This window comes from Herpailurus yagouaroundi, unplaced genomic scaffold, assembly GCF_014898765.1.
Source record: "Herpailurus yagouaroundi ecotype Mexico unplaced genomic scaffold, PumYag 185, whole genome shotgun sequence".
Classification (NCBI taxonomy): Eukaryota; Metazoa; Chordata; class Mammalia; order Carnivora; family Felidae; genus Herpailurus; species Herpailurus yagouaroundi.
In genome coordinates, this window is record NW_024412416.1 from 19403540 (window position 1) to 19423904 (window position 20365).

Consider the following 20365-nt stretch of genomic DNA (forward strand, 5'->3'; position numbering starts at 1 on the left):
GATAATGATGAGAAGTATCTGTAGAATATAAAGTATCTGGGAAGAGAAAGGTTAGAAAAGACAGTTGTAATGATGGTTTGCTTTTTTTTTCTTTGCAAAGATTCTTCCTTTATGCCCCTGGGACACATGCTCACCCAAAAAATAGCCTACCAGATTGCCTCTGGCCTGGCCTACCTGCACAAGAAAAACATCATCTTCTGTGACCTGAAGTCGGACAACATTCTGGTCTGGTCTCTGGACGTCAAGGAGCACATCAACATCAAGCTGTCAGACTACGGGATCTCACGGCAGTCATTTCATGAGGGTGCCCTCGGCGTGGAGGGCACGCCCGGCTACCAGGCCCCAGAGATCCGTCCTCGCATTGTGTATGACGAGAAGGTACCCACCCTGGCCCACTGCTACCCAGCCCAGCCCAGCCCCACAGCCAAGCCCAGGCCCTGGTGAGGCCAGGAACCTGCAGCCTCTGAGCTCTGTGTTTCCCCAGGCACACGTCTGTCCCTCTCCTGTGCTCAACCAGGAGGGTATGGCTTGAGCCAGAAATGCACAGGGGCCTGTGTCCACCTAGCAATGTCAAAGTTGACCTCTCCTTAGCTTCAGGAATGGTGCTATAGCCTCTGAATTCTCTAACCTTGATTCAGAGACATAATGAAGGTGGTACACAGTGGACAGTGAGCCCAAGACACTGGGGACTCATGAGGGGCAGACAGAGTAAGGATGGCAAAGGCTCCCGGCCCATAGGTGCTGTCCACAAGGCATTGTCCAAACTGAATGGCAGAGATGGCCAAGACAGCATCCTCCAAAGCCAGAAGAGAGTGAATTCTAGCAAGACGGGACTGGACTCCCGACAGGACAGGCCTGGCCCGCCTCAGCCAACATGATGGCTAAATGTTTGCCTTTTCCCTGAAATAGATGCAGGCACACAGGCAACTAAAAACCATGTTACAGCTGGTGCCATCCCTGCTTCACTAATCGCCTGGCACTGAAACTCCCCTGGTCTATAATTTTTCATTATTTGGTGATTTACAGATGAGTCATTGGCTAATTGCTTCAGGAACGGCCTAAATGGCAATGCTGGACATTACATTCCCATGTTATCTTAGAACTGGACGTTTGTACCACCTTCAAATAAAACCGGAAGAAGAATGACCTTAGCATGTGTAGGTTAACTCATCGCCTATGGTTATTAACCGAAATAGAAAAGGCAAATCAGGGTGGTAAAAATAAGAGCTTCTTAAGTAGCAGGTGACACAAGCAAGGCACCTTGAAACTAAGATTATAACAGGGACCTTCACGTTGAAAATTCTCAAGTCTATCTCCGCCGTTCTTCCACTAAAACGTTATTTCTTGGCCCTCATGGAGGCCTATACTAACTTCTCCTTACTGGGCCTTTTGATAACATTAAAATTAGAGGAGTCAACACGTTATGATTCAGGAGACATCCCCCCTTTATGATTTGCAGACACTGCTCTTCTAGTGCCAAGCACATTAAGCTGAGAGTCCGTGTTCTCCTGCCTTGTCTTGATTCTCAAACATAAAGGAACATGACATCCTTGCAGCCCTTAACCAGTGGCTGGCAGTTAGCAAGTTCTCAGTGTGTGTTTATTGGATGGATGGGTGGGTGGGTGGGGGAATGGATGGATGGATGATGGATAGATGGAAGGAAGGAAGGAAGGAAGGAAGGAAGGAAGGAAGGAAGGAAGGATGGATTGAAAGATGGGTGGCGAAAGGGACAGAATGATGCATGGTCAGATGGTTGGCCAGATGTTTCGACAGGTAGGAAGTGATGGATACATTCATTGGTGGATGATTGATGATTGTATCCCTTTGGACAGGATCCCTTGTCTAATTGTGTCCTCCTGCTCCCTCCATCTCAGGGCCAGCTTCTGAAAGGTGCTGGGCCCAGGCAGGGGACCTGACTTGGCTTGCCTCTTTGCCCAGGTAGACATGTTCTCCTATGGAATGGTGCTCTACGAGTTGCTGTCGGGGCAGCGGCCAGCGCTGGGCCACCACCAGCTTCAGATCGCCAAGAAGCTGTCCAAGGGCATCCGTCCTGTTCTGGGGCAGCCCGAGGAGGTGCAGTTCCATCGCCTGCAGGCACTCATGATGGAGTGCTGGGACACAAAGCCCGAGAAGGTACCGGGGGCCCAGGGCCTGGGGGACCAGACACCTCCTGCCATAGTGGTGGAGGGTCTGCGTCTCCAGAATGCACGTGTACAGCTAACTGCCCATCCTTCACTAAAGGTCTAGAACAAATGAGGCAACCCTCCTCTGCTCATCCCTTCTAGAAAGAGATGTTTACTGTCCTAATACATCCAGCTCATCTCTTTGTGTGTGTGTCACTCTCAGGAAAAATGAGCTTTTCTTCCTCCCCACTTTTATGTCACAGCATCATGCAAGCAAAACATACCAGCCCCTTTATAGCAGTACAGTCCCCATGCAAGAGCAGAGAGAATGTACGTATCTCTTTTTAAAGAAATGGGGAGCAAGTTTGCTTGTGAGAGCAGGAGTCATATTATCACTTTTTTTAAATGTCTATTTTTGAGAGAGAGACAGTGCAAGCAGGGGAGGCATAGAGAAAGAGAGGGACAGAGGATCTGAAGTGAGCTTCATGCTGACAGGAGAGAACCCAATGCGAGGCTCAAACCCACAAGCTGCAAGATCATGACCTGAGCTGAAGTTGGATGCTTAAGCAATTGAACCACTCAGGCGCCCCATCATATTATCATTTTAAAACTTAGCTGTTTGGGGAAGAGGCCAGTGGTTTCAAGGTTAAAATGCATTCATCAAACTAGATGGTACTAATTCAATGTATTGGGAGTAAAAGAAGCTTCTGAGAAAAATCCTTTACAAGATTGTATGTCTATAGGTATGGAGGTTGAAATCTTACAGTTTAAGCCAACCAGAGGACCAAAGTTCAAGGTGCCATTGACAGTGATGACCCAGACACTCTGGCACCTGAAGTTGTTTCAGCCTCTTGTTTTGAGCGGTTTCTAGACCTTCCTCCCTTGTTCAAGACCATTGGTTTCATGGGCAATATAGGCATCAATCTGGTTTAAGTGACCCTTGCTCATGGCTCTGGTGGCCTCTCTCCCTCAGCGCCCACTGGCCCTGTCGGTGGTGAGCCAGATGAAGGACCCAACCTTTGCAACGTTCATGTACCAGCTACCCTGTGGGAAGCAGACAGCCTTCTTCTCATCCCAGGGCCAGGAGTACATGGTGGTGTTCTGGGATGGGAAAGAGGAGTCCAGGTATGTCCTGAGGCTTACTTTGCCCTGCTGGGGTGACCATGCACTTGGGGAGCAGTCAGGGCTGACCATGGTGAGAGATGTTTACGGACGGTGGGTTGGGAGCCTGATGGAGTTTGCTCCAGAGAGAAAACTGAGTCCATGCAAATGACAGGCATGTATGCATTTGTGCTTAAGAGGAGCAAAGAGAAGGCAGTGTCTGCCAGTGGGGTCAACACAGGGCTTTGCTTTTTGTTGGTTTTTTCCTTCTTAATCCCTATCACCTGTTTCATCCATTCTCTCACCCCAACTCCCCTTTGGCAACCACCAGTTTGTTCTCTGTGTTTATGAGTCTGTTTCTGCTTTATTTTTTCTTTTGTTTTTTAGATTCCACATATAATTGAAATCATATGGTGTTTGTCTTTCTCTGACTTATTTCACTTAGCAGAATACATCTAGGTCCATCCAAGCTGTTGCAAATGCCAAGATTTCATTCCTTTTTATGGCTGAGTAATATTCTGTGTGTGGTGTGTGTGTGTGTGTGTGTGTGTGTGTGTGTGTGTGTGTGTATAAAGTGCCTTTATCCGTTTATCTATGGATAGACATTTGGGTTGTTTCCATATCTTGGCTATTGTAAATAATGCTGCAGTAAACACAGGGGTGCATGTATCTTTTCAAATCAGTGTTTTCGTTTCCTTTAGGTAAATACCCAGAAATGGAATTACTGTATCATATGCTATTTTAGGAACCTCCATACTGTTTTCCTTTTTTTAAATATTTTTATTTTTGAGAGAGGGAGAGAAAGTATGAGTGGGGGAGGAGCAAGGGTGGGGGGACAGAGGATCCGAAGCAGGCTCTGTGCTGACAGCAGAGAGCCCGACGTGGATCTCCAACTCATGAACTGTGAGATCATGACCTGAGGCGAAGTTGGAAGCTGGTTAATGGACTGAGTCTCCCAGGCGTCCCCATTCTGTTTTCCAGAGTGGCTGCACCAATTTATATTCCCATCAATGGTGCACGAGGGTTTCCTTTTCTCCACATCCTCACCAACACTTGTTTCTTGTCTTTCTGATACTTGCCCTTCTGACAGGAGTGAGGTAATATCTCATTGTGGGTTTGTGTCATATTTCCCTGATGATGAGTGACGTTGAACATCTTTTCATGTGTCTGTTAGCCATCTGGATGTCTTCTTTGAAAAAATGCCTGTTTAGGTCCTCTGCTCATTTATTAGTCAGATTGCTTGTTTTCTTGGTGTCAGGTTGTATGAGTTCTTTATATATTTTGGATACTGACCCCTTATCAGATACTTCATTTGTGAATATCATCTGCCATTCAGTAGGCTGCCTTTTCATTTTGCTGATGGCTTCCTTCGCTGTGCAAAAGCTTTTTAGTTTGATGCAGTCCCATTGTTTATTTTGCTTTAGTTGCCTCTACCTGAGGAGACAGATTCAAAAAAATATTGCTAAGCCTGATGTCCAAGAGTTTACTGCATATGTGTTCTTTTATAAGTTTTATGTCTCACTTTTAGGTCTTTAATCCATTTTGAGTTTATTTTGTGTATGGTGTAAGAAGGTGGTCTAGTTTCATTCTCTTTCATGTTGCTGTGAAGTTTTCCCAACACTGTTTGTCAAAGAGACTGTCTTATTCCCATTGGACACTCTTTCCTACTTTTTCAAAGATTCACTGGGGCGCCTGGGTTGCTCAGTCAATTAAACACCCAACTTCAGCTCAGGTCATGATCTCACAGTTCAGGAGTTCAAGCCCTGTGTCAGGCTCTGTGCTGACAGCTCAGAGCCTGGACCCTGCTTCAGATTCTGGGTCTCCCTCTCTCTCTGCCCCTCCCCGACTCGTATTCTCTCTCTGTCTCTCAAAAATAAATAAATGTCAAAACAAATTCAAAGATTCATTGACCATATAGTTGTGAGCTCATTTCTGGGTTTTCTATTCTGTCCAACTGATCTATGTGTCTATTTTTGTCCGGTGCCACACTGTTTGGATTATCACAGCTTTGTAGTATAGTATGAAATGAGGGATTGTGATGCCTCCAGCTTTATTCTTTTGCCTCAAGCTTGCTTTGGCTATTTGGGGTCTTTTGTGGCTCCATACAAATTTTGAGATTATTTGTTCTAGTTCTGTGAAAAATGCTGTTCCTATTTTGATAGGGATTGCATTGACTCTGTAGACCACTTTGGGCAGCATGGGCCTTTTAACAACATTAATTCTTCCTGTCCACAAACACGCTGTTCATTTAATTGTGTCATTTTCAATTTATTTTCTCAATGTCTTAAGTGTTCAGAGTACAGATTTTTCACCTCCTTGATTAAATTTATTCCTAGGTGTTTTATTCTTTTTGGCGCAGTTGTAAATGGGAACGTTTTCTGAATTTCTCCTTCTGCTAGTGTGCTAATAGTGTATAAAAACACAGCAGATTCCTATATCATTATTTTGTATCCTGAAACACTCCTGGGGTCATTTATTAGTTGGAGTAGTTCTCCTGTCCTGAGGGGACTTTGTTTTAACATGGATGCTATTTGCAGCTTGATAGTCGAAGAAGTCAATGATGCTGGGGGTGGGAGGGAGAGGACAGTCACCAGAGTGCAGTTGCTGAGTAGTGAGAGGAGCAGGGGACCCAGAGCCAAGCACAACTGGTGCCCTTAAATGAGAGTTTGTGGGCCTTCCCTTCTAGTTGCATCTTTTTCTCAGTGAAGTGGCAGGAGGGTCAAAAGCATGGGGAGAGGTTTTGAATATTCGAGGAGAAAATGATGACGTGTGATGTAAGCAGTGACACATGAGACCAGGGTGATCGCAGGATGGCACTGAGGCCCACTGGAGGTTGGAGACTGTGCGTTCCCCCAGCATGCTTTGCTGACCCACATTGCAAGATAGGCAACCATTGGTTTTAAGCCGAGTTGGGTTTTTGCCAGGAGGGAGAGAAGGGCATGGGGGGGTGGGTATTTTCAAATGGGACATGACAGAGATGGATCATAGAACCTAAGGGAGGCCATAAAACGGATGAGGAACAATGGAATATACCAGGAAATCCTAAGTCTTGGCAGAGTGTAAACCCGCCCTCCACCACACACACACACACACACACACACCCGTAATGAGTTATGGTAGTAGGTGGAGTGATCTGGGAAACCAGGAGGTAGTGGTCAGAAAACAGATGCTTGACATTGAGTGGGTGGGAGGGATGAAAATATTAGGAAAGGCAAGATCTGATACACAACTTTGGGAGAGGCTGGCTGGGGTAAAGTGGGGATAAGATCATTGAGAAACAAGGAGGAGGTCACCGGACCAAAATGACAGGGTATTGGAAAGAGCATCAAAGACTTTTCAGACTCCCCCAAATCACCATCTAATATGAGACCCGTCAGTCCTGGCCAAGGTGTGTGGTCTCTCCCACCTATGTAGTGTGACATCTTCAGAATCATGAGAGCATTTCATGGCATGAGTAGTCTTCTAGTAAGCCTTGTGGCAGACATTTATAGGTGCTAAAATATGATAAGGCTTAGACAAAGTGAAGCTTGAGACACAATGAGATAAAGGGAAGGAAATTTGCCATTTTCCTTAGGTCAGCCTAGGTGAGCTTCACATCAGGTTTTATGGCACTGGGACTGAGTGCTCTGACCTAAGACACAGTCTAAGGAACCATGGCCTAAAAAAATACATATATGTGTGTGTGTGTTTATTAATTTCTATTTATATATGTAAAGACATATGTTTTCAGTTTTTACATCATTGGTAGCAGTGTTGTTATTGCTATTTTAAGGCTTTGCTTGTAATTGCAGGGCAAAGTGGGTAATTACAATGGTGTCACATGTTGCACATTGGGCTCTTTGGCATGCAAAATATGAAAGAGAGGTTAAATAAAAAAGCTGCAGTTCTGAATTTAAATCTTTAGGCTCATGATATATTGTATCTTTAAGAAAAATGAACTCATGTTTCCTCATCCTGCCCATTGAAAAGGCCTAGAGACGATGACCAGTTACCAATGATGAGCTCTGGGACCCACATGATGGTCTCTAAATACCATGAGGAAGCAAAGCTTATCTGAGAAGTGGCTGACTCCAGGTCTGGGACAGGAAGACAGCCAGAAACATCTGACACAGTAGATTCAAGGATGCTATCAGACACTTATGAGGGTAGATTAAAGGGATTTAGGAGCCAACCCAAAGAGGTTCCCACTGGTCAAAGATAGGGCAGTCGGCCGGCCATTAGTAAGAGGAACTGCAGTGGACTGAGGTACATCAAATTGTTTACACTCATGAGTTTCTAATGGTGTTTAGGAAAAACAAGCCAATAAACAAAAACCCCTCATTGATCACCATTGGAGGCTCCTAGAGAACCAACACATTATTTTGAAACTCGGCACATACAGAGGAGTCAAGGTTGTATCCTGTCTTTCCTATGTGTACCCCAGGGTAACAAAAGAGATAAAAGGAGGAAGTTTCTCTTTTGAGAATAAATGAAGCTAATAAATGAGGAAGAAATGCCAGAAACAGAATGTCCGCCTTTTGTGATCTCTATTGAAATAATGCATGTAGACAATGATCATTAATAATCACAAAAGGAGAACCAGACATTCCCAATAGAAATCCACAACCCCAATGAGGAAATGTCCGTACCTGAAAAAATCAAATAGCATCTGACCAAGACTCGAGATTGGGGGCAGGGGGCTGAGACAGATGGCACCCCAGGATGTGAGGACCTCATAGGACACCCCCACCCCCGGAATCCTCAGCACATAACCTGCCAGAGAAAAAAGAGAAAGAGGGGAAGGAAGTCAGTCAACAGACAGACACATAAAGACCAGGGGAAGTGTGGACAAAAGATGTGTGTGACCTGGGTGAAGAACTTCAGTCTCTGCCTCAGACAGTGAGCACATTGGGATGCCACTGAGGACAGTGGGGAGACAGGAATGCTAGCGGGTGGCCAGACCTGGTGAGCACACAGCTGCCCTCATAAATGACAGCTTATTAGTTCTCAGAGCACCTAGGTTGGAAGGGGTGTTTTGAGGCCCCCCAGCCTACTATGAAATTCACCCATCTATCTTTAGTCTTGACTTTGTCTACTGTGATATTGAGGGGTTCCCCTGCTACTGGGGTGCAGCAGATAAGGCCAGTGGGAGGGCAGTGAATGGCTTCGGTGGAGGTACAGCCCCCTGTGCCCCTTCTTCACACTGGGGGCAGCTTGTTGAACCCTCCAATGTCACAGAAGAGTGTCCCTCTTCCCAAAGGGAAGGCCCTTTCGTTGCCCGAATGTTCGAGCACTACCAGTGGGGCCAGAACCCCCTTGCACCCAATGCCATGAACAGTTCTGGAGTCTCTCAGAACATGGCAAAATTCAACTCTGGGTTCAAGGCCTGTAGCTGATGTCCTCCTCCAAGGCTGCTTCAGGCCAAGAGCCAACATAAGGGAGGTGGCCCCTGGCCACCATGAGCTGACCACACTGTGGTTGCCCATTGCAGGAACTACACGGTGGTGAACACGGAGAAGGGCCTCATGGAGGTGCAGCGGATGAGCTGTGCGGGAATGACACTAAGCTGCCAGCTCAAGGTCCAAAACTCTCTGTGGACAGCCACTGAGGTAACTGCCACCATGCAGGGTGGGCCATCGAGGTGGGCAGCACAGGGTGCAGTCCGTGTGAAGCCAGATTTAGCAAATAAAAATACAAGATGCCCAGGTAAGTCTGAATATCACATGAACCCCACCTGCACGTGTGAGGCCCCCGGCACAGTGGCAGCAGCCCTGGGAAGCAGAAGCATCTCACCAAGGCCAACAGCCTGCCTTGTCCCTGCCTGGTGACTGAGACTCAGCCGAGATAAGTATCAGGGGCAGGATTGCAGCAGGAGAACCCCATTAGGTTAGTGAAGTGACCAGGTTTCTTATAACACAGCCGTATCTACACAGCAAATCCACTCAGCTCTGAAGGCTTTTTGCCTTCCCGTCAAAGAAGTCAGCAGAAAGCCCGAGAAGCTGTCTTCTGAGAAATGCAGAGAGGGATGCCCCAAACAAATGCTGTGAAGCTCCTGGTGGTGTGGGGCCGGGCGGGGCAGTGGGGGACGGGTGCAGCCGTCCCAAGTATGCAGAGAAGAGCAGGCAGACGTGTCTGTACTATTGAATGTTCACCCCAAAGAAACACCTAGTCATAAAAACCTGGAAACAGCCTGAGCTTCTGACAGCAGGTTAGCCAGGCTACGGCGTCCCTGAGCGCCGGGCAGCACAGAGGCGCTCGGACACAGTTCCCTCACCGGCCAGGCAGGGCAGGGCCTCCTCCCGCCTGCTGGGTATTGTCGTGAGATCAGTGAGGGAAACCAGCACAGTCGTGTGATCCCACGTTTGCCGGGAATGCGGACACAAACACACACATACCCAGAGGAAACGGAGTCTGGGCCCCACGTCCCCATGGCAATTTTCTCCAAATAATGGGTTTTGGGCGATTTTACATTTCTTCTTTAAACTCTTCTGTAGTTTTCAACATTTCGCCAAGAATAGGAATATGAAAACAGACAACCAGATAGCCTCAATACGTGTTACTTTTTAAAGCACAAAGGGATTCCCAAGGCAGAACGCACCTGGTAGGAAATGGCCGCCATGTTCCAGCCTGAGTCTCACGTTGGCTCCTCTGCCTCTGCAGGACCAGAAGATCTACATCTATAGCCTCAAGGGCATGTGCCCCTTAAACACACCCCAACGGGCTTTGGACACCCCGGCTGTCGTCACCTGCTTATTGGCAGTGCCTGTTATTAAAAAGGTGAGGTAAGGGGAAAGGTGGTTGCCCGGGTGTCTGATTCTCACTTCCTCTTCCGTTGGTGTGGGACTCCCTCTGCCCACCCAGCTTGGGGGGAACAGTATGAGGAGTGGAGCAAAGCCAGGCCCTCTTGGACCAGCAAACCCAGGGCAGGTCACAGTCAGCCTTAGAAAGACAGACCATGATTAGTGCCTTTTCAAGAACCTATGTAACCAGCAAAGCAAAGCAGAGGGCTGAGTGGAAGCTTGCATTCCGCCTGCAAATGCCATGGTCCCAGAGTAAAAGAGCACTTAGACGTGTGCCCTTCCCCTTCTGATAGTGGCATGGGGGGTTACTTCCCCACCTGTCAGGGCCAGCACCACCCCAGAGTCACTCAACAGGCGCCAGTCCCCCTGCCCCCACCCCTGGGGAACAGTCGGTTCCCCCCACTTGTGGTGCCCACTGTCAGCCTGAGACCTGGGTCCCTCTTTGTCCATGTCCTTGACCTAGCCCCCACCTCTCTGAAATGGAAGCCCACGTGGTAATCTCCACAGCCCGGGGGTCGGGCTCTCCTGCTCCTCCAGTGGGACCCTGCCCTTCTGCAGGGCCGGCGAGCCTCCCCCTGCCAGCCCCCTGCTCCCCACCGCATCCAGCACTGCACTCTGAGGAGACCCTGCCTGTTAGCAACAGTCCCACCCCACATACCCCTGCAGGACTACCTCCTGTTCAGTTCTCAAGATCAAAGACCCCCGACCCTGCTCTGAGCAGCTGGTCTGTCCCGGCCCCGGGGCCCCAGTGGTGCTCTCAGGCCACTCTGGTCGTCCTCTCTGCTCATGGTAGACGCTCAAGGAATCATTATCGGTGTCTTTATTGGTGGTGTTTGTTTAAAACATGCTGGCTGTCACCATCCAATTTCAGTTTTCCCATCTGCAAATCGAGGATAAGAAGCAGTCTGAGAGGGTTCCCTGGGCATAACGTGCCCCAAGCTCTGGGCGCAAGCACTTGGGTAAATGTGAGCATTATTATTACTTCCTGGCAGTGGTGAAATATATACGTTCTTCATCCTACTACAGTTTATTTCTTTAAAAAAAAAAAAAAAAAAAAAAGCCTGAAATCCACCCTCGAGTCATTTATGACTGTGGCCCCACGGGTGAGGCTGGGCAGTGCGGGACCCGGTCCGCCCCAGAGCACAGGAGAACATGACACAAAGCGCTATTTAAGGCCACTGCTGGCCAGAGCCCCCGAGCCAGGGCACCACCGCCCGCGCCACCAGAGGGAATAAAGCCGGCTCTGTGCGGAGCCTCCCTGTCAGGGGCCTGCCCCTCCGAGGCCAGGCCGCCCTGTGGCCACGACGGCGGCCCCTGCATTCTTGCACGCGCACGTTCACACCCAGCCGGGCCGTGGGGCTCGCCGCCCCAACTGGGGCCCAGGGCCGGGATCGGATAGAGACATTGCTCTTATTTGCTTTGGCTGTTTTCTTCCCTAAAATTCTGAAGATGGATTTTGATAAATGTTCCTAGGGCTTGTTGACCTCACTGTTGAGCTCGAGCTGGTTCCCTTGTTACCTTGGACAGCCCCGTCTCCCGGGTTCCCAGGGTGCTCAGGTTCCAGAAAGGGGGCTTTCTGCCACTCACCCTTGCTGATACAGGCCTGGATCCCCACTCTGTTGTGGCTTCGGCTCTGTGCCCCGAACCTCTCCTGTGCCACTCCAGCCCAAGTTGGGCATCCAGGCGTCAAAGCCGCCCTCTGTCCCCGGCTCCACAGGGATGCTCCTGGGATGCCTGGGGTGGGTCCCAGCATTTAGCGCTGTCCTTGCAACTTTGCCCAGTGATCTCTGGTGCCGTAGAAGATCACATGCTTCACTGCAGGGGTGGAGAGCAACCCACGGACCCTAGCACTGCCAGCTAGGCATTTCAGAGTAGGTGTGCTAATTGGGGAGTGTAGGCACAGTGTCCAAGAAGCGCCTCCACAAGAGGGTTGAGTTGGAAGCAATTTCTTCAAGAATAAATAAGGTCGGCAGGCTCGTATTGTCTATGGGCGCAGAAGACCGGGTGGAGCCAGAGAAACAGATGAGACGTGGCCCTTCCTGTGGCAGGCCAGCACCCAGGGCAAGAGGGTGGGGGGTGGGCGCGCAGAGCCTGCCCAGTGGGGCTGGCGGGCAGGAGACGGCAAGCAGCCCCACACTCTGCCCACAGCTACTGTCCCGTCGTTAACCAGCAGAGTTCACCGGCGTGGGGGGCAGCCACATCCTGCCTCTGAAGGAGGCTCCTGTGGCCTGAAGGAGAAGGCAGACCCCTCCTGCTCACACTGCAAGAACCCAGCCTGAGCCAAGGCGGGCCACGTGGTTCAGGCCGCATGCGCTCGTCCCCTGGGCGCCATGGGCCTCGTTCTCCCCAGACACGTTCCTCTCCTGCTCACTGCCAGACGGGCAGGCTGGCTCAGCTGGGCCTGGGTTACCTCCCTTGGGAGCACGTCCAGAAGGTCCCACTGGCAGCCCCTGCCTCTTTAGGAGCCTTGCTCCTCTGGGGTGCACGGGGTGTGTGCCGAGATGAGTCTTGCGCCCGTGCTGTTTCCTCCCCTGGAATGCGTGCAACCAATGAGCGGTGCTGTCTTTTCCTTGCAGAATTCCTACCTGGTGTTGGCAGGCCTGGCCGACGGGCTTGTGGCAGTGTTTCCCGTGGTGCGGGGTGCCCCGGACGACAGCTGCTCCTACCTGTGCTCACACACAGCCAACAGGTCCAAGTTTAGCATCCCAGATGAAGACACACGGCAGAACCCCTACCCCGTGAAGGCCATGGAGGTGGTCAACAGCGGCTCCGAGGTCTGGTACAGCAATGGGCCCGGCCTGCTGGTCATCGACTGTGTGGCCCTGGAGATCAGCAGGAGGCTGGAGCCCTACTCGGCCCCTTCGGTGGTCACCTCGGTCGTGGGCAGCTCCGAGTGCAGGGGGGAGGAGGTCGTCTGGTGCCTGGATGACAGGGCCAACTCCTTGGTGATGTACCACGCAGCTACCTACCAGCTGTGCGCCCGGTACTTCTGCGGGGACCCCAGCCCGCTCAGAGACATGTTTCCTGTGTGCCCGTTGGGTCCAGAGCCCTGCGGCAGCCACACAGCCAGCCCCAAAGAGCCCAAGGGGGACTCCATCGCGGACGTGAGCATCATGTACAGCGAGGAGCTGGGCACGCAGATCCTGACCCACCAGGACTCGCTGACTGACTACTGCTCCACGTCCTCCTCCTCATCCTCCCCCCACCGGGCCCCCAGGTCGTCCTCAAGCCTGCCCTGCTCCCCAGCAAGCTCTGCCAGCGTGCCTTTCGCCGCCAACTACGAGGACTCCGACAGGCTGCACGAGCCCACCGCGGGCTCCGACAGGTCTGAGCACGACCTGACCCCCGTGGATGGGGAGGCTTTCAGCCAGCACCTGCAGGCCGTGAGGATCCTAGCCGTGAAAGACGTCATCTGGGTCCCCAGGTATGTTTCCCGGGAGTGGAGCACATTCCTGTGCTGCCTGAGGGAGCTTTCAGATGCTGTGGCATCAGGGGCCATCAGGGGCCACCCCCTCTGTGCTGGGGCCTGGAGGGATCTCTTTAGCAAACCTGAGAAGGGCTGCGCTGACGCTCACCTGCCGGCAGGGAAGCTGCCGGCAGCACAAGGCAGAGCCATGGTCAGCTGCGATTGGGTTTCCCGCTGGGAAAGGCCTTCTGGGGCCGGCTTCGGTGCCCTCCCGGTAACTCGATCCATTCACTGAGACTGCGCATTTGTGGCCCTGCTTCTCTGCACGCCGGCTCCGTTTCCCCTGGAGAGCACAGGCCTGGACAAAACGCTTCCCCTTCTCGGTTTTGGTTTCGCAGGCGCGGCGGCGATGTTATCGTCATCGGCCTGGAGAAGGACGCCGGAGGCCAGCGGGGCCGTGTCATCGCCGTCTTAAAAGCCCGCGAGCTGACTCCGCGTGGGTAAGACTGAGGGCACCTCCTTTAGGACCCGAGGTGTGATGTGGGGAATCTAGGCCCCTCCACCACATCCCCGCACAATGGCCTCTCGCCCTTCTGGCCTCCGCAAATAAATGCCACATCTACCGGTGTGGCCATAAGGCAGAGAAGGAACAAAATGGGGTCCTCCAGGCAGCACCTAGGGGCTCAGCAAATACCAGCTGAACCAGGCATCAGCCACTGGTCATGGCTGTCTGTTTCTGGCATACCCCGTGCACCTGTGGACCAGGTCTCCTGACTGGGGTGTGTCTCCAGGGCCGGAGTTCAGCTGAAATGGAAACAGGGAGCCAGGTGATTCACTGTCCTCCCCGCCAAGTGGGAGGGCCCTTCCTGGGTGCTCCACCTGCCCATATAGCACCTACTGGAGCCACAGACCTAGCACCCACCACCCTCCACCATGCCCAAGCCCAGGTTCATCCATGGCTCCATACCTGTTGGGGGGCGTCCGACCAGGAGGCAGGTCATACCCCACTGTGAGGGTCATTCTGGGGCAGGACAGCATGGCTGTGGGCATGGGAGGCTGGCACCAGCGGCTATCCTCAGAGTCCCCTGGCAGCCAGCAGTGTCCACACCTCACTTTGTCTACTGAGCCCCATGCTATAAATCTCGCTTATGGACAAACACCATTTGACCCATTTTCCCCAGAATGGGACGACAATGGGAGGGGAAACATCTATGGCAGGTCCCCTCCCTTGCCTGAACGCACTGAACGTTCTCAGAGAGTCATCAGATCCATTGACCCCTGCTGTGCCAGTGATTCCAGAAACAAGATCTGGGTGTTTTCACTGAGTCCCGGCTGAGTTTGTGGGCCAAAGTAGTTACCAGATCGCAAGCGGGGCTTCTGGGGGAGCAGGCGGGTCTGTAGAGCCCAGGCCTGCTAACCTCAGACAGCCCATGATTTGTGTTCCTGAATTTTTCCCTGGTGTCGTTTTTCCTATCCAGCCCCCAAAGACAGGTTTACTAGGAGGCAGGCGTGTTCACTGTAGGGAGAAAGCAGCCCAGGCAGCCAGCTGACAGCCTGAACCCTGCCCCCCAGCTTTCTGCAATGCATCTGAGACATTGATCCTGTCGGCAAATAGCTAGTGAGTGCCTGCAGTGTGCAAGGCCCCGAGGAGGCCAGAGGCCCTGTGCATGCCAGTTTGCGTGCTGGCCACAGGGCAAGGCAGTGAGGACTCAGACGTGTGCTGCACGGCCCGGCAGAGGCCCAGAAGGAAAACCGGTGCGCGCACAGATCAGCAAAACAATCCACAGCCTCAAAAAACTAGTGTATGTAGTTAGGACATGTTGGCACAGGTCTTCTACCCGATATACCGCCCCGTTTCCCTAAGCTGGGCACTTTGCACAGGAGAAGAGCCATGCCTGAGCAGACGGCAAGGGGAGGGAGTCAGTGCTTCAAATCCATCATGGGCCATTCACAAGCAGGAGTCAAAGTTGGTGTTTTCCAACACTTGGGAGTCTGGGTCCAGTTATAGAGGCTACCTGCTCTCGTTGCATCTGTGGCCTTCCTGAGTCCCTTACAGACAGTCCCCATCAATGTGCACTGCCATGCTAGGCTCTTCTTCAGATGGTAGGAAGTCTCTGCCCGCAGGCTGGACCACCCAGGGAAGCAGGGCATCAGAGAACATCGCAGCTGCTAGGCCGGGATGGACAGATGCACCCGCTTAGCCAGGCTCCCAAGAAGGTGCAGGCTGGGGGTCCTGGCCCCGACTAGGTGGGGACCCCTGCAGGTTTTCTGAGACCCCCCCTCTCTCTGTAGGGCGCTTGTGGATGCGGCCGTGGTGGCAAAGGACACGGTTGTGTGTGGCTTTGAGAACGAAAACATGGAATGGTGCCTGGCTGTCTGGAGGGGCTGGGGCACCAGGGAGTTTGATGTTTTCTACCACTCCTACGAAGAGCTGGGCCGGCTGGAGGCTTGCATGCGGAAGAGAAGGTAATTCCTATGGAATGACAGTTGTGCAGAGTGGCCGCCCCGGGCCCACACCCTGACCCCTCTGCCTGCAGCCCGCAGCCTCCCGAGGACCCAGAAGACGGACTGGGTTCTCCCGTGAACCACTTGCTGCTAGAAATGCTGAGAAGTTACCACCCTGACGGCGGTTTTGGGGTTCTCCGGTTCTCCAGGGCGGAGTTAGCTGCCTACCTCCATTCTCCCACTGCGGAGAGAAGATGGGTGGGAGAAACTCTCCCTGCCTCCTGCATCCACTTCCAAAGAGCAGGGGAGGGGGATCCTGCTCTGTGCTGGGTCACACAAAGTAGGGGTGTGGGCTGGGCCTTTACAGAGCAGGCCTGCCCGTTTTCCTCCCCACGGCTGGGAAAGAATTACACTAGAGGCTCTCAGTTAGGGGAGCAGTTCAGGGCAGGGTGGGAGGAGGGCGATGACCCTTGCCCCTTCCCCCTAGTGGCCTCCAGGCTCTCAGGACATTTCACAAGCCTCTGGGTCCCCGGGGCCTGGGGCCCCGCTTGGGCAAGCGGAGATCAGGTATCTCCCGCTCAGGAAAGTCTCTGTGTGAGAAACCCTTGGGGGAATGAATGAGTTCCTTCAAGTGACACAGCCAGAAAGCCCAGAGCTAGTCCAGCGCCCAGAGCACCGCCTCAGCCTTTACATTCTTCTTCTGCCGACAAAAGGCAGGGGAAACTCAATCAGCAGGACTTGAGAAAGGGCCGTGTGTTTATAGCTTTGTAAGATACACTTGGACGCAGCTGGAACGCAAACCCTGTTTGTTTGCACATAATAATCTTGCTTATCACTTTAACAAATTAAGTAATAGCTCAGTGGTTGGGCCTCAGTTGTGAAGTCACATTGTATGGGGCTTCTACCAAATGATGTATTTGCTAAACATTTACTACACACGTGTACAGCAGAGTAGAAAAAGTGAAATTGTTAATGGGGGCTGTACGGGTGTGACTGCAAGAATTTTTACAAATGATGCACACACACGCACGCACACGCACACGTACCGCGTGGTTACCCAGAGTAACCATTTGAGGCTGCTTCACCCGGGATGGCAGGATGACCGTGAAGTCATACTCCAGTTCAAGTTGTTAATCTTTTTCTAAAATTAAGTTATGAAAACCAAGCTTAAGATTTGCTGGGGTATGCAGGCAAATGTGGTTCCTTTTATCTGAAAATAAACAGACCCTCTTGAGAACGATGTCACAGCCTCTGTCTTAGAGTGCGTGTCATAGCAGCACGGGCCTGTCCCACCCAGGCCTGCTCCCTGCAGGGGTGGAAAAGAAAACCACCCCTTGCCCATGGCTGCCCCCGTGCAAGGAGTCCCACAGCAGATTCCGTGGGCAGAAACAGCCACGCTTAGTCTCCCCACTTCATTTTGCTGGCCTGGGCACTGAGTCCTACAGGGGCTGTTCAGCTACGCCTCCTGCCCACATCATCAGCATTGTCCCGCCCTGTCCCTGAACTGGGCCTTGGTGGTCACTGCTCTCCTCTCCTTTCCTTCTCATTCCAGCACGCCACAGCTGCCCAGTTGCCCCCCAAGTGCAAACAGGGTCCCGTCCTTCCCCTGCCCGAATCCTGTGCTCTATAACCTGCAGCCAGACTGCTAGAGGCCGACACTCAGGGCCCCCACGATTTAGTCCTAACCCGCCTTTCTAATCTGGCCTCCTCCCAGCCCGAGGCCCAGGCTGCTGTGAGGAGAGGCCAGGTGATCAGCCAACGGCCTCACAGAACCAGCTCAGGGCACCTCTTTACAAAAGTTAGACACTGTGCAGGAAATGCGTAATGAAGTTCACTACATAAAACGTAGAAACCTTAAATGGGAAAAACTACCACAAAGTCAAAAGACAGTCAACTGGGAAAATATATTGGTGGCAAATGAGAGACAAATAGCTGTTTTGTCTTATAAACAAAGAGTTCATACCTATCGATAAGAAAGAGAAAACACAAAAAGGAAAAAAGGTAGAAGATATAAATAGCACCCGACGTCACCCAACAGGAAATAGGAGGACAGCAACAAAATGTCATTTACTACCCTCATGCTGGCATCCCTGTGGAGACCTGAGGGCACCAGGTCAGAAGATCCACGCATGCAAAGGCCCTGTGGCCAGAATGAGCTGCTGTGCTGGAAGAAAGATGAAGAGCTGGTGGAGCATTTGGAAGGAGGGGGAGCTAAGGATGGGCCCACTAGGCCTGACTTTCTAGGCCATGGATCTCCATCAACACCACTGGCGGTTTTAAGCAGGGATGTTAGACGACCTAACTATCTTTAAAAATCACATTGTTGAGTGGAAAATGGCCTAAAGGGGGCATATTTACAGGGGGGCCACCCCTAAGGGGGCATTTTGGCCATATCCATCAAAATTTCAAGTGCACATACCCTTTGAAACCGGGTCCCGTCCTTCCCCTGCCCCAGCAGCCCTCCTTAAGCATTTGATCCTGAAATTTCCATGCAAGTGCCCAAAGATACAGAACAAGGGTGTCATTGCAGCATCGCCTATAATGGCCCCAAATGGGAGACTGCCTGAACCTCCCACAATGCCATACTCTGCAGCCGGTTAGAGAAGGAGGCGGTGCTAACCATGCTGGTCCAACATGTTCTCCAGGGTATAATAAATGCATTGTGTTTCTAAAAAGCAACTCACAGTGCAGTGTGTATAGAGTTACTATTTGAGCAGAAAATGTCTAGCTACACGGGCACGCATGGGGAAACTATCCCACAGGATGCCCAAGAGTCTGGTAGACCTTGGTTACCTCTGGGGAGGAGAATTGAGGGGGCACACAGTGGTAGGTCCTTAGCTTTCCCTTTATTCTTTCCTCACGGCACTGTTGGAATTGTATAGAAGTCTCTTCATGATGGTAAGCCAGGCTGTGAGGGACTTCTCTCCTGGACCCCAGGAAGGACACACCTCAGCCTTGCTGTCCGCAGGTAAAGGGAAGTCCCCCTCTGCCCGCTCTCCTCCATGAGGGCACTTGACCCCCACGGAGGATATCAGGTCCCAGGGGGCAGGGCCAATAATCTCACATCCGTCTGACCTCATGGCATGACTCAAGCAGAGCCCACCCCAGCCACCTTTGGGACGTAGGCAGAGAGTCCCAGGCAGAGGTGGATGTCCACAGTGGGAGGACAGGTGGGAGGGGCTGGGGACAGTTGACAGAAGCCAGTGCACTCTGACTCTGGTCCGCCCTTGCCCTGGTATTGTGAACATGGACAGCCCAGCTGCAGGGTCAAGACCCCTCCCGCAGCAGATAGCGCCCAGCTTCCTCCCACCCACCACCCTGCACTAGGGAAGGCAGCAGCCTTTTTTTGTTTTGTTTTGTTTTTATTTTTTTAACATTTATTTATTTTTGAGAGACAGAGCACAAGTTGGGGAGAGGCAGAGAGAGAGGGAGACACAGAATCTGTGCTGACAGCTCAGAGCCTGACACGGGGCTCAAACCCACAAACGCGAGATCATGACCTGAGCCGAAGACGGACGCTTAATCGACTGAGCCACCCAGGCGCCCCGAGAAGGCAGCAGCCTTGCTGACGATCACCGGCTAGTCACTGCCACTGATTACTTGGAGTCTCTGTAGTGACCCTACCTGGGAATGCACAAGACCCCACGCCCCTGCACAGCACCTCGAGCAATGGGAGTGGGTCCTGCTTTCCCTGCTGTTCCTCTTGCAGGAAGCATCTGCTGAACCCCAGAGCAAGCACGACACAGAACCCTCACCAAGGCTACAGAAAAACAGCAGCATGAAACCCCTCCAGATGCCAGCAGGCTGCTGTCCTGGAAGGAGCCACATCTCCTGGAGTGTCGGGGCCTGGGGCCTCAAACCCTCTGCCTCCCTAAGTGCCTAATGGTTTTTCCCATCCTGGGCAGAATGGGGCAGTCCTGAAGGAAATAGGGGAGGGGTGGGCCGTTCATTGAAATAGCCCTTGAAGGACCACTGGTAGAAACTGCTTGGTAACAGTCCCTTCTTTTGTTGGCACTTCAGTTCCCTGCCTCCCTTTCATGGGGGGGGGGCCGGCCGGGGACTGAGCTCAGCCAGGGATGGGGTGGAGATGGCTGAGTAGAGCTTCAGGGAAGCACCCCCAAAGGTTTGACTCAGTGGGAGCCCCTTCGGCCCTGCCTCTGCCTCCCTGGTCCTCAACAGAGCATGATGGCAGGGCCCTCTGGGGAGGCCGGGAAGGCCTTGGGACAGTGATGGGGAGGCAGCCCTCCATGCCAGCCCTGGAAGCTGACCTCTAGTCTCCTCATTACCTCACAGACCAGGAAAGCACTTCCTTGTTTAAATATTTCCCAGTTCTCCTCTACCAGCAGCCCAGTGCCATATTCCTGGATGTTCGGGTACCTTTCCCACTAGCACAATCAGATCCCTGAAGGTAAGCAAGTGAAGCTCTCAAGTTTCTGTTCCAGTTCAGGCAGACGCACCTGAGCAATGATGGATTGGAACGTTCTGTGGCCAGACCTGCCCTGAGAGCTTCC

General features: G+C 52.1%; 1 protein-coding gene and 1 long non-coding RNA gene across 3 annotated transcripts in view; one reads left to right on the forward strand and one right to left on the reverse strand.

Moving 5' to 3' along the window:
• LRRK1 (leucine rich repeat kinase 1) overlaps positions 1-17094 on the forward strand; it is a 127606-nt gene extending 110512 nt beyond the window's left edge. For both annotated transcript variants that reach the window (XM_040493807.1, XM_040493808.1), the window contains exons 26-33: positions 101-378; positions 1939-2133; positions 3097-3248; positions 8695-8812; positions 9864-9980; positions 12580-13427; positions 13808-13909; positions 15702-17094. In XM_040493807.1, the coding sequence (XP_040349741.1) occupies positions 101-378; positions 1939-2133; positions 3097-3248; positions 8695-8812; positions 9864-9980; positions 12580-13427; positions 13808-13909; positions 15702-15879 (1988 nt within the window). In that variant the 3' untranslated portion in view covers positions 15880-17094. The remainder of the gene's footprint in view (positions 1-100; positions 379-1938; positions 2134-3096; positions 3249-8694; positions 8813-9863; positions 9981-12579; positions 13428-13807; positions 13910-15701) is intronic.
• On the reverse strand, positions 10809-12584 carry LOC121042496 (uncharacterized). Its single transcript, XR_005796257.1, has 2 exons — positions 11591-12584; positions 10809-10883 (listed from the first exon to the last, which is right to left on the reverse strand). It is a non-coding gene; the product is annotated as an uncharacterized LOC121042496 (long non-coding RNA).
• Positions 17095-20365: the final 3271 nt, after the last annotated feature.